The sequence below is a fragment of the Cupressus sempervirens genome, chromosome 8 (assembly GCF_028749045.1).
Source record: "Cupressus sempervirens isolate cs-2001-9-10 chromosome 8, ASM2874904v1, whole genome shotgun sequence".
Lineage (NCBI taxonomy): Eukaryota > Viridiplantae > Streptophyta > Pinopsida > Cupressales > Cupressaceae > Cupressus > Cupressus sempervirens.
Window position 1 is genome coordinate 531,892,537 of NC_143125.1, and position 13,311 is coordinate 531,905,847.

General features: G+C 38.3%; 1 protein-coding gene across 4 annotated transcripts in view; it reads right to left on the minus strand.

Moving 5' to 3' along the window:
* Positions 1-860: 860 nt before the first annotated feature.
* Positions 861-13,311, minus strand: part of LOC149543535 (lactoylglutathione lyase family protein / glyoxalase I family protein) — a 65,970-nt gene continuing 53,519 nt past the window's right edge. For all 4 annotated transcript variants that reach the window (XM_089798328.1, XM_089798329.1, XM_089798327.1 and 1 more), the window contains exon 8: positions 861-1,236. In XM_089798328.1, the coding sequence (XP_089654454.1) occupies positions 1,136-1,236 (101 nt within the window). In that variant the 3' untranslated portion in view covers positions 861-1,135. The remainder of the gene's footprint in view (positions 1,237-13,311) is intronic.

Below are 13,311 nucleotides of genomic sequence, written 5' to 3' on the forward strand. Positions count from 1 at the left end.
AAAACTAAAGATTTATATCCAGTTTAGGCTTGTAGAGAAGAAAGAATTCACAATTGTTAAATCTAAAGGTTGACGATTATTAGTTACTCTTATGTATGGAGGGCATTTGCAGATCATTGTCTTGTGTTCCAGGCAGAAAATGTGTTCGAGTGTTTGTGTGGCAGCAAAAATCCGGAGATCAGTTTCTACTATGTTTTTTAAATTTTTCCATACCTGCTGTCTTCTATTACAAATGTTAAGGAGATCATAGATAAAACTAAAGATGCGATCCTATCTAATGTTGTTTCCAATTCAGGAAATCTGTGGTTTTTGACTAAGGATTTTGGCAATATCAGTGAATCCGTGATCCTAGAATAGTCAATTTATGTATATATGTATATATGTATATTTGCGCATGCAGTATGTGTGTGTGTGTGTGCGCGTGCGCATCCAAATGCATCCACAGCCCCAAAAAAATTTGTGCACCCACCTCTTGTATCTGCACCCAGATCCGCACTCAAATTGGTAACTTAGATAATTGTTAATCATTTACAGCTTCTTTCAATTTCCAAACTATCTAGTGTTTTGATTATAGAACAACTTTATATATGTATGCTGAGAACCCGATAAAACCCTCAATCTTACAAATAAACATAAAATGAGGGTTTCCACAAAAAAAAAAAAAAAATCAGTCTGACTAATCCAAAATTTGCATAAAAGAATTATAACTTAGTAAATTTATGTTATCGTGTAGAAAATGTTATCTTTTATGTATTCTAATTTCTAACAAAACCTCCTACCTAGCAATTAAGGAAAATCTCATTTTAAAAAAATTCATACAACCATATGCCATTCCATAAGACAACGCAAAGAAAATTCAATACCGCTGCAAAATGCTACAAAGGTCTTGATTAGTTTTTAAAAATAGCAATCTGCTGTCACATTTTTCATATTGCACATTTTATGCTTGACATGAATACAGAAATTTTGAACACATTTTCTAAATCAGGTTCCAAATCCTTTTCCATAAATCATGCTACCCAAAATATGATCTCCGTAAAATGATTAGACTTCCCAATAAAGCCTTTTCAATAATTGTAAAATTGAAGGCACATTCTAAGAATCCCATCTATCATACACCGTTGGAGTTGGGAGTTCAAGCTGCACTTGAAGTTATTTGACCGATCAGTTTCAAATCAAAAATTTCAATCCAATAGCCATCAGGATCCTTGATAAAAGCCAAACCTTTCATTTTCCCTGCATAACAACAGTTGTTTCTCAGAATGCACCAATATAGCATAAAATGCCTTCAATCAAATAGCTAAAAAGAGTATCAAAAATCTTATGCTTCTTATTTAATTGTTCGCCTGGGGGCTGATTCAAAGAAGTCCCATGCCTGGAGCCAGAATGAATAGCACTATTTGTAGATTCTTTCCTCTGGTATTAAGGTGCAACCTCATCTTAAGTATCTCAATGAAAACAAGAGGCAAACTCTGCTGTTAATCAAGTTTATAATGAAAACCCTTGCCTGGGTTTTCATTTTCTACTTTGTAGTATGGTTTTGTGATATTAAAACTTCTTTCTTTCCCTCACTTGAGTAGAACCCATGTGCACAACATATGACATTTGTAGCATAACACTTGCAATATGTGCCAAACTAGTATTCTTAAAAAGTTAACACCAGTTAGGTTGACTATGGAATCCTGAATGGATATTTGTGCCTATACCTACACCACAGAACACAAGCAATACAAGCAAACAAACAAGTGTCCTTGAACAATGCAATGTAAATTCTTTTTTGTTTAATTTAAATTATGTAAAACATTGAGAATGTTAATAAAGATATTCTTTAATAGGAAAGCACAAAATGTTGAATAATAGGTAACATATAGAGCTTTTCTCAACACCCTTTCGTAAAGTTGATTTTCACTTTTTATTTTATTAGAGCTCCTCTTTCTCAGGAGCTGGCCTACCTCCCTCACAAACACTACTGCCCTTTGCCATTGATAGCTCCATCTAATCTTGCATATGATTTACAATGGGGCATGCCAGCTTGGAATCTGTAAACTACATCATCTTGCTAGTAGACCATGGTGAAATAGACTAATTTCATTCACTGCATGGAAGATGGACGTTTCTCTTTATCCTTCCACTATTCCCTTTTTTGAATATGTGTATGCATGTGTGAGCTATTTTTTCAAATGGATGGTAAACAAATGCAAGAATACGAAGTTGATAGGGAAGTGTTTTGGCTTCATATTCCCAATCATTTTACCTTCCAATTTAAGCCTAGAACATGACTAAGAAGGCTTGTTATAACCTTAAAGGCATATATCTTTAGCCATTTTCATAGCCATGAGAGATAAGAATGATCACAGATCATCTAGTTGTGCATGCCCAGTGCTAGCTGGTGAAGTGTGAAAGGATGGACTCTTCCCCCACACACTGCAAGGGTCAAATGCATGGTTAGGATGTTGTTGAACATCATTAGCATCCATGAAGAGCTTATAAAGGCAGCCAACCTGAATTGTATGTTCATTAGGACCAGAGGAATCTAGTCTTCCCTTCAGTGAAGTTTATTCCTGATTCAATTTCTCCAAGACATATCTTTTGTGGTCTCTCATCTGAGAATGGGTTTTAACTTTAAACGCTGCATTACTTATTCAATTCTTTCAAGGTCATAAATCAATTTACCAGAAATGATACAGGTAATTCTTGAAAGATATAAGTAGGACAGATTTCTTAAAATTACTCAAGCAGAGGGAAAAGCATTCAGTTGGCTACTAACAAGCAAACAACAGAATATTAGTGGCATGGCTATAAGGTTTATAGTGGAATGCAATTGTATGTAGCATGTTTTGCTCATGCAAAGAGTTGCAATACTGTGTGAATGAAGTAGTTGACCTAACAAAGTAAGGATTTGTTTGTGATGAACTAACAAATTGACTATCCATGCCAGTTATATCAATTGGATTGGAATTCGAGCAGCTATCCTTGTGCCTAAGGGCATTCTAACACAATACTATGTGCAGCTTCTTGCATTATTGATTGACAAATTGCAATTTTGTGGTTGTGCAAACACAACCTTAAGAAAATCTTTGAGGGAATGCCATGAAGAGATTGAAGGATACAATCAATTACTCCAAATGGAGGATAAAGGATTGAGGAATTTGTTGCAATGCAAGGAGATAATAAAGAATTGCAAATTCAATTGACAATCCATGGAGACTTCCTTAGGGACAACAAAGAAGAGTTGCAATTGAAAGAGATGTCATAAACATTCCAAGATGAAGGTGCAGAAGAAGGGAAAAGAAGAATCTCCTACAAACACTGCACAAATCCAAACTTACATATGCACGAAGATTGCTACACCATATTCTCATTCTTTCTCCTTGCCATCAAAAACCTTTTGGATAAAATATTTGGTTTTAAGATGTTTACCCAGCTGTGTTATTATCAGGGAAAGGTCTTGTAAAGTATCCCAAGGTATGGTCATGTGATGTCCCATTTTTGGATATTCCTAGATTTTACCCTAAAATCATAATTACTACTAAAAATAAGAAATGTAATACAAGTAAAATTTAAGAGTATGAATTTACCAATTGAAATGCCCTTTGTAAGAGAATTACCGATCCATGTCCTACACATAATATTGGTCACTGGAATTTGAGATTAAACCATATGCCAAGATGGCATCTATTTTTATTAAGCACTGATAGGCATCATGATATCAAATAAAAATCATTTATAATGAAATTCAATTAAGATGATAATATTCCAAAGTATATTCCTGTACTAATCTCATAAGGAATTTGTTTGAAACATTTGCAAACTAGCATCTCAAGGTTGGTCAGCCTTGTCTTGCAAGAGAATGGAAGGTGGGTTGCCATTCCATCTCTCAGTTTACCGTGGAGGCTGGCCATCCTCCTATATCAAGCCCAAAAGCATAGAAGGATTTCTGGTTCATTACACCCCCTAGCCCATGAGCATAGAAGGCTAGACATCCTTCATCTCACATGAACCCAAAAGACTGGCAATCCTTGCTATTTGCAATCCATTTCTCCTGAACTCAAAACGGATTATTATATGAATCTACTATTACATTTTTAGAACAAGAGAAGCATTTAGAGTACTCACGCCGATCAATAATTTCTGCGAGTACCACTATTGCATGCATGTGTGCATATACAGACACACAAATATGTTTATAATTTACCATATTCACGGATTTAACTTTTATTTTAATTGTTTCTGATATAAATATTAATTTATGCTATTAAACCTCTTCAGAATTCCCTAATCTTTTCTTGCTTGATGCTTGATTATTAGATTTCTCTTAATGATTTATTGTTGAGAAACATGAATCACTTTTTGCAAATGTACTAATATTGCCATTGTTATTGGTGTTTTCTAAATGTAGATTTGAATCTCTTATAAATATGAGGCATATCTCATGAAGAGACATGTCTGCACGGTTAATCATCATTAGTTAATATATATATATATATATATATATATATTTAAAATAATATATGTAATCATATAAAAATAATATATTATATAATGATATAAATATACAAGTGTATATAAAAATATGTATCTAAATGATGATTTACCAGACAACTATGTATCTCATAATTGAACCAATCCGACTAAAGCTACAAACTTAACACTCCCTCTTAGCTAGGAAGGATTGTTATAGAACACGTTATGCTTTCAAGCATATGGAGGGATATCATCTTAATATGATTTTCTTAGAATGGCATAGTTAAGGATATCAAAATATATCCATCAACTCAAATGTTCTTGATTAAGTAAAACAAGTTTTAGAGGGATGCCTAAAACCCACCAGTTAACAACAAAAGACGATAAAAAGTTCAGAGCATGCTACAAAACAACAATTAACAACAGGCCATACCAGGCCGCCATAACCAAACTAAAGAAAAAACAGCCACAAAGAGGAACAAGCAAGCTTAAACCACCAAAATCCAAGGGCAAGACAAAAAACTAGGAACGCCAATCAGGGCACCGTTTCTTTGACCATCTTCGTAGCCTTGAGCTCTAGCTTTCCCATGGTCTTAGCCGCAACAGTCATCAAATGAATGTCATCCAGAGAATCCTCCTTTTCCCTCTTCCTCTTGTCCGCTCTCCTTTTGTTGCTCAGGCTCTCTACCAGTAGGCAGCCATCTTCTTTAGCGACCCTGATATCCTCATTGTCCTTATCCTCTTTACCCCTAGTGCTTTACTCCATCATCAAGTGCAGCTGTTTTATATTATCATTCAAACCTTTGATAATGTTGAGGCTCTGGTTAGCCGAGCTGTGGAGGGAAATGTTATCAACTCAAATGTTATAATCTGAAGTATGGTTCAACAAATATATCAATCATATGATATTCATCATACTTATATTCTTATATGCACTGGCATCAAATCCTTGATGCCTATCAAAAGAATATGTTGTATCTTAGAAGGATATGTGTTATCTCATCTCCAACCCTTCAGGACAACAATTGAATGTAGTCTATCAGATAATTGCCATGATCTCCAAGATAACAACTTAATGTAGTCCATCGTGATGAGTACCATGATCTTGAGGTGAGATTTGATCAATATGATCATCTCATAGAGTGGTGATATGAATTTGAGCAATCTTATCAATTAAATATTTTGTGATATAACCACTAGCATCAACATCATGATACTTATCAACAAATATATTATTGTATATCTTAGAAAGATATGAGTTATCTAATCTCCAACGTACTTTGGGACAACAACTACATGAAGTCTATCAGATAACAACCATGATCTCAGGCTGACAATAAAGTCTTCGATATCATAGGTATCACAATCTCATAAATATATATTAAGTCCATCTTGATACATAAGTTAACATGACCTCCGACACAATTCAGGACAACAATCTAATATAGGCTATCATGATAATAGATCAAGAAATAACTATCTCAATATCATGATATTTGGCACAATCCAAGACACAATTAAGGAGTCAATCATGATACGTTTGTTATCACAATCACCAACACAATTCGGGACAATACTTAGTGATAACAACTAAACACAACAATTCAAAATCAAGATATCCAGCACATTTTGGGACAACTTGATGTAGTCAATCTTGATCACATTTGTTATCATGAATTTCGGCACATTCCAAGACAATAAATTAAAGTAGTCAATCATGATAACATGTCAAGCTATTGTTAAGGTCGTCACCTTACAATAGCGACCTCACACACATCACATGAAAGATCATCACCTTTCATGATGTTTTCCAGTAGAATCATGTATTAACTCATATGATATCCACTATGAACCCAATTAGTAGGTGGATCAAGGGTTTTCACCTCGGACTTCTTTCTCACAAAGGAAAGTACATTACAAAGAATTTCATTTCGAACTTCTCCTTCATAGAGAAGACAACATTAACAAGGGATCACACATCAAATTTATCCCTCTGAACAATGATCCTTGGGAAGCTAGTGTTAGAATCTGAAAAGATTAATAACCCAGAAAACTAGTGCAAAGAATAAATATCTAAACTATGAATGCAAATGATACAAAATTAAAATAGCAACACAGAGTTAGTCTCCAAGAGAGTAATGCAAATGCTAGAAGCAAAATAGCATTACGAGGATGCAAAAAATAAGAGATGCAAATACAAGCCAGGTAGCATGCTTATATAGGCTAGGAAGAGGGAGGAGGTGGCAACACGAACCAATGAGGAGCAACCATCTATCGGACTAAAGATAGCAAAGTATCTTTCCAAGATAGCTAATGGATGCTCACATATAGGAAGGTGACACCTCACAACCATTCACCTAATAAGACATGCTTTATTAACCTAAGTGAGATTATTAAAAGTGTAGGAAAAACTTAGCAAAATAGGAAAAATAAAAAACTACACTAACAGCCCCCCATAAGCGAAGCTTAGGTGGATGTAGAAATGGGTCCCGGCAAGTCAAGCCTGATGAGGTACCCATGTACATAAGATTTCCCAAAAGAGAGAGAAAAGAGACCCCCCAAAAAAAAAGTCAGGACTCCGAGTGAGAGGAAGAGCCCCCCCCAAAAGATGAAGCATCCCACACCCCCAGCAAAGCTCGCAAATGAAAGAACTTGTTCTCAGTGAAGGGTTTGGTGAAGATATCAGCAACTTGCTCGGAAGTCGGACAATAGATAAAGGTCAATGACATGACCATGGATGAGCTCCCGATGTAGTGCATGTGGACCTCTATGTGTTTGGTCCGCTAATGATGAACCGGATTCTGTGAGATCTGAATGGCACTCTGGTTGTCACAAAATATGACTGATGGCCGTCTAATCTGGATACCAAACTCAGTGAGAAGATGTTGAAGCCAAATGGCCTCAGTGGCGGCATTTAGAGCCCCCTGATACTCAGCCTCAGTAGAAGATAGAGCAATAGAAGACTGCTTTTTGCTCGACCAACAAACAGGACTTGACCCAAGTGAGAAGCTATACCCTAAAGTAGACTTGGGATCCTCAGAATCACCTGCCCAATCTGAATCTGTGTAGCCCACCAAATCAAGCTCAATACCTGCTGCGCAGTGAATCCCACAACTATGAGAACCCTGAATGTAGTGAAGGATCCGCTTGGCTGCTTTCCAGTGCAACTCATGGGGCTCCTACACGAATCGAGAGACCATGCCTACAGCATAGGAGATGTCAGGTCTCGTATGAGTCAGATAAATGAGACTCCCAACAAGTTGGTGGTACAAAGTGCCATCAACAAGTGGAGAAGAAAATTGAGCCTCAAGTTTGACTCCAAAAAGGAAGGGAGTCGAAGCAGGCTTACAGTCAGCCATATGAAACCTCGAAAGTAAATCTAGAGCATACTTGGATTGTGTGATGGTGATCCCAGAACGAGAGTGAAGGATCTCAATCCCGAGAAAGTAATGCAACAAGCCCAAGTCAGTCATCAAAAAATTGTCCTAAAGGGCCACTTTGACAGCCTTAATGGTGGGTGAAGAACTTCTTGTGATTAGCAAGTCATCAACATACAAAACCAAAAATAGAAGTGAATCACCCTGTTGCAAAATGTAGACATTAGGATCAGAATGGCACCGAGTGAACCCAACTGATAGAAGGAAGGAGTCCATCTTGGCATACCAGGCCCGAGGAGCCTATTTGAGGCCATAGAGAGACTTTCGAAGACGGCACACAAGTGAAGAATCCTGAAGGAAGCCCTGTGGCTGCTCCATGTAGATCTCCTCATGAAGGTCACCATGAAGAAAAGCACTCTTCACATCCATTTGATGTACTTCCAACGATTAGCTGCAGCAATGGCAAGAACAATTCGAATGGAATTCATTCGAGCAACTGGCGCAAACGTCTCAGAGTAGTCAATCCCAGAAACCTGGGAGAATCCTTTGGCGACCAAGCGAGCCTTGTGTTTGTCAACTGACCCATCTGCTACAAATTTTGTCCGATAGATCCACTTACATCGAACAAGTTTTCTTCCTTTAGGAAGAGGGACAAGATCCCAAGTGTGGTTCCTCATCAAGAAACTATACTCTTCCTGCATAGCTGTATCCCACTCAGGAATACCAGAAGCCTCATGAAAGGACTGTGGATCTGAGGCAATAGCAATGAAGACATGTGGAGCATCCTGGAATTGTGAACGAGTTCGCCTGGTGTTTGATGGATCCCCAACCCAATCACCTGCAGACTGCAAGGTCTGTCTAGCCCAAAGTGGACAGGAAGATGGAGAATCTGGAGGGGAATCATTAACCTCTGAATGATGACTAGGAGAGGAAGCAGGTGAGTTCTCTGAATCACTTTCTGCATCAAAAGTAGAGGTAGAAGACTGTTTAGGTGAATCTAACTCATCAGAAGATCTCTCATGTATTCCAAGTGACTATAATGTCAAGGTAGAAGGAGTTGGAGAAGTGATAGAAAGTGAGCTTGAATATCCCTCCTCAAACTGAACACTCCTCTCAATGAATAACTCATGTGTAGTAGGGTGGAGCAACCGATAACCCTTCACACCATCAGGATAACCTACAAATATGCAAGGTTTGCTTTGCGGATCCAAGGCCTTGCGTTTCTCTGTAGGAATGTGGGCCCATGCAAGGGAGCCAAAAACTCGAAAGTGCTTAACTGATGGTTTTCGACCGCTCCAACCTTCAAAAGGAGTAACTCCCTTCAAGGCTCGGTGAGGAACACGGTTCTAGATATAACAAGCACAGTTAATGGCTTCTGCCCAATACTGTGGCGCAAGAGATCTAGAGTGAATCATACAGTTTGCCATTTCCTTCAAGGATCTATTCTTCTGTTCTACAACACCATTTTGCTGAGGATTGTATGGAACTGAATGCTGTAAATCAATCCCCTCTTAAGTGCAAAATCTTTCAAACCAATGGTTGACATACTCACCACCATTGTCTGTGCGCAAAACCTTTATGGCTTTCCCAGATTGCTTTTCTACAAAATTTTTGAAATCTTGAAAATGATCAAATACCTCTGACTTCTATTTGAGAAAGTACACCCATGTATATCGAGAAAGGTCATCAATGAATGTGAGAACATGTCGGGCCCTGCTAAAAGAAGGATGTTGAAATGGACCAACCAAATCACTGTTAACTAACTCTAGTATCTGTGAAGCTCTCCATGCCTTACTTTTGTCAAACTTTTCCTTAGGATGCTTACCAAGAATGCAACATTGGCAAACACCTCTTGAGAATTGAACCGAAGGCAACCCTGTGACCATGCTCTGCTGGTTGAGCTGATGCAAATAGCGGAAGTTAAGATGGCCAAACCGCTCATGCCATAATTTACTCACATCATTAGAGTGAGTGAGCAAAACAGATGAAGGAGGATCAGGAACAAAGTGAGAAAACAGATAGAGTCGTGACTGATGATCTGCTCTCTCAACTGCAACTACAGAATCACTATGCAACTCACATATCTCCACTGAATCAGGAGTGAACTCAACCCGCTTGCCTAAACCTGTGTGAGTGATCTGGTATATTAATAGGAGATTAGTTGATAATGAGGGTACACAAAGAACATCATGGAATGTGTCATCCCCCACATCAACAGACCCTCTCCCACACACCTCAATAGGAGTGTCATCACCCATCAAAATAGAAGGCATAGTACATGGCTCCAAGGATGCAACTTCTTCCTTAGATGAAGGCATGTGGCGCAAAGCACCCGAATCAAGAACCCAAGTGGATGGTGAGGAAGCAACTGCAACAAGAGCCTTGCCCTTTCCTTTCCCCTTGTTGTTTTCTTTTACCTTGTTAGACTCTTCATTAGAACTTTGTTTGATAGACTCAGGAACACTAATATTATTCTTCTCAAGAATGTATGTCAAGTGATCAATTTGTTTCTTCAAACATTTATGTTCATCATGACCGGGTCTTTTACAATAGGCACATTTAACCTTTTCTTTCTTAGGCTTATCGCCCTTAGAGGATGAGGTATCAATAGTTGCTTTCGAAGCAATTGGTATCTGATCCTTCTTTTCCTCACTATTATCAAAAAACAACTCCACTAGTGGATAGAGCACAAAAAAATAGCCAAGGTCATAATAAGAATCGTGAAAATCAGAGTCCGTATGAGCAAGAACGAGACATTTGAAAACTGCGTTCAAATTTGCGACTGCCAACGGAGAGGGGTACGGCTGTAGCTTTCCACACTCAATCCTGCAAAATATATAGATTGCATGCAAAATCTAAAAGATACCCAGATGGTTTTTCGGGGCTGCGAACAAAACCCAAAAAGCATTTTTCTTGTTGATGTACAGAAGATGTTGCTGTAGTGTGAATCAGATGCCTTTAATAGTAAAAAAACGGCTCCAAAAATCAAGAAACAACCCCAACAACCAAAATATGACATGAAAATGCTAGATCAACTTCCTAAGTCCATCAATGGAATGCTGGAACCTACAATACTGATTGAAAACTCCAAATATGCAAGTTGGTTGTCAAATTTGAGATTGAAACCTCAGAGAAAAACCGTTTTTGTCAAAACTTTTCTGATTCTCAAGATCATCCAAAGATGCAAGAGAAGAGCATACTTCGTTTTTCAAAAAACTACAATAAAATTTATTAGCCCCCGAATCTCTCAAATAAAAAAAACTAAAATCTACTCTTGCACATAGAAAAACTCTGATACCATGTTAGAATCTGAAAAGATTAATAACCTAGAAAACTAGTGCAAAGAATAAATATCTAAACTATGAATGCAAATGATACAAAATCAAAATAGCAACACAGAGTTAGTCTCCAAGAAAGTAATGCAAATGCTAGAAGCAAAATAGCATTAAAAGGATGCAAAAAATAAGAGATGCAAATACAAGTCAAGTAGCATGCTTATATAGGCTAGGAAGAGGAAGGAGGTGGCAACACCAACTAATGAGGAGCAACCATCTATCGGACTAAAGATAGCAAAGTATCTTTCCAAGATAGCTAATGGATGCTCACATGTAGGAAGGTGACACCTCACAACCATTCACCTAATAAGACATGCTTTATTAACCTAAGCGAGATTATTAAAGTGTAGGAAAAACCTAACAAAATAGGAAAAATAAAAAACTACACTAACAGCTAAGTCCTCTAGTTACTCCCTTGGAGACTCTCTTCACCCAAGTATGTCCATTGGACTCCCTCTGAATCTGATATCAATCTTCCGACTTCAAACTTCTCCCTCTTGATATGAAATGATCCTCATAATATCAATCATCAAAAGATGTTCACTTCAAGAGCCTCACTTTATCAATTCCTATCATCAGATAACTAATTGAATTCCAGATCATAGCTTCTTTGGAGTTATTGATATAAGATTGAGTTTGCACAATATTTGATAGCATGTGTAAAGTACCAACCTTCTTTTCCTGCAAGAACATCCTCAGACATAAAGGAAAAGATCAAGGCAAATAACAGGTTATATTATGTACAGAAAATAGGGGAGAGACTACAATGGGTAGATAACTATAAAAGATAAGAATACTTATCAGCACATGAGGGTCCATAAACATCAAATCATAGAATTTTTATTGTTCATTCTGATCCATTTGCCAGATTTTTATGGGTCCACATTGATCATAAGAGTCACCATCAAAGAGATTTCTATATTGTTGTTTTCTATTTTCCACTAGCCTCCTCCCATTATGCTATCCAAGGTTCTGAGGACGGAAACCCTTATGTTGACTTTAGCGAGAGTACTTCTCAGTTTGCTACTTCGGGAGACATCATGCTTCTCAGTGATTTCAATGCGAGGACCAAAGAACTCCATACTCCACTTTTTGATCATAGTCCTGATTCCACGTGCTTCACTGAGGTTGATCTGGCTACTTTAGGGATTCCACGTTCTCCTGATGATGTTCTTGGTCCAATTTCTTGTTATGGTCGCCATCTTCTGCAGCTTTGTGAGTCTTTTGGGCTTGTGATTTTGAACGGTCTTCCCTACTTCCCTAGATCTGAGCTCTTCACTTGATGGCCTCATTGCGGTGGTGCCAGCGTTGTTGATTATGCCCTCACCTCATCCTCCTTCATTCCCTTCATCCACAGCTTCACCATCTTATGCCTCCCTCTTGCAGATCATGCTCTCCTTAGTATTTGTACTCGCATTTCTACTCTCCTTTCGCCTCTGTCTCCTCGTCTTTCTCTTACTACTACTCGTTCCCCCCATCTGCTTCCGCTTCCTTGACAGTGACAGTGATCTCTTCTCCTTCCATCTTTCGAGGCTCCTCAATCCAGAGTATTTTACAGATTCTTATGAAACCTCTTACATGTTTGACTTGCTTGCAACGGCCTTTTGGAAATCCGCCATCTTTTCCATTCCCCATCGTCCTTCCCTTCCTCTTGGCAACAAATGCCATAATACTTGTCCTATGAACCACCTATGAACCAATGGTTCGATGTTGACTGCAAAGCTTTTCATCACTCAATTCGTTCTGCCTTTGAGACCAACTCCCTCACCTTTGATCGCCTTCATGTGTCTTACCTTCGTTTTCTTCGTAGTAAGAAACGATCCTTTCCCACTTCCCAATGCAAATCCCTTTGCTCCACGCTGATCCGCAACCCCCAGCTTTTCTAGCGCACCCTTTTTCCCCACTGTCCCCCTCTGTCCACCATCCTTGACTTTCGCTCCCTTACCGCTCATACTATGGCTCTTTATGACGTTCTTGGGAAACCTTATATTCTCCCCACCCCCCCTCCTTTCTACCACTTGTTCACCCCCCTCTTTCATTTATGAAGGCATCAGATCCATGAGATGTAGCAAGTAGCGGATGAAGAGGGATTCCAGGCCGAACTCTTTAAGTTTAGTGCCTTGGTTTTGGGCCCC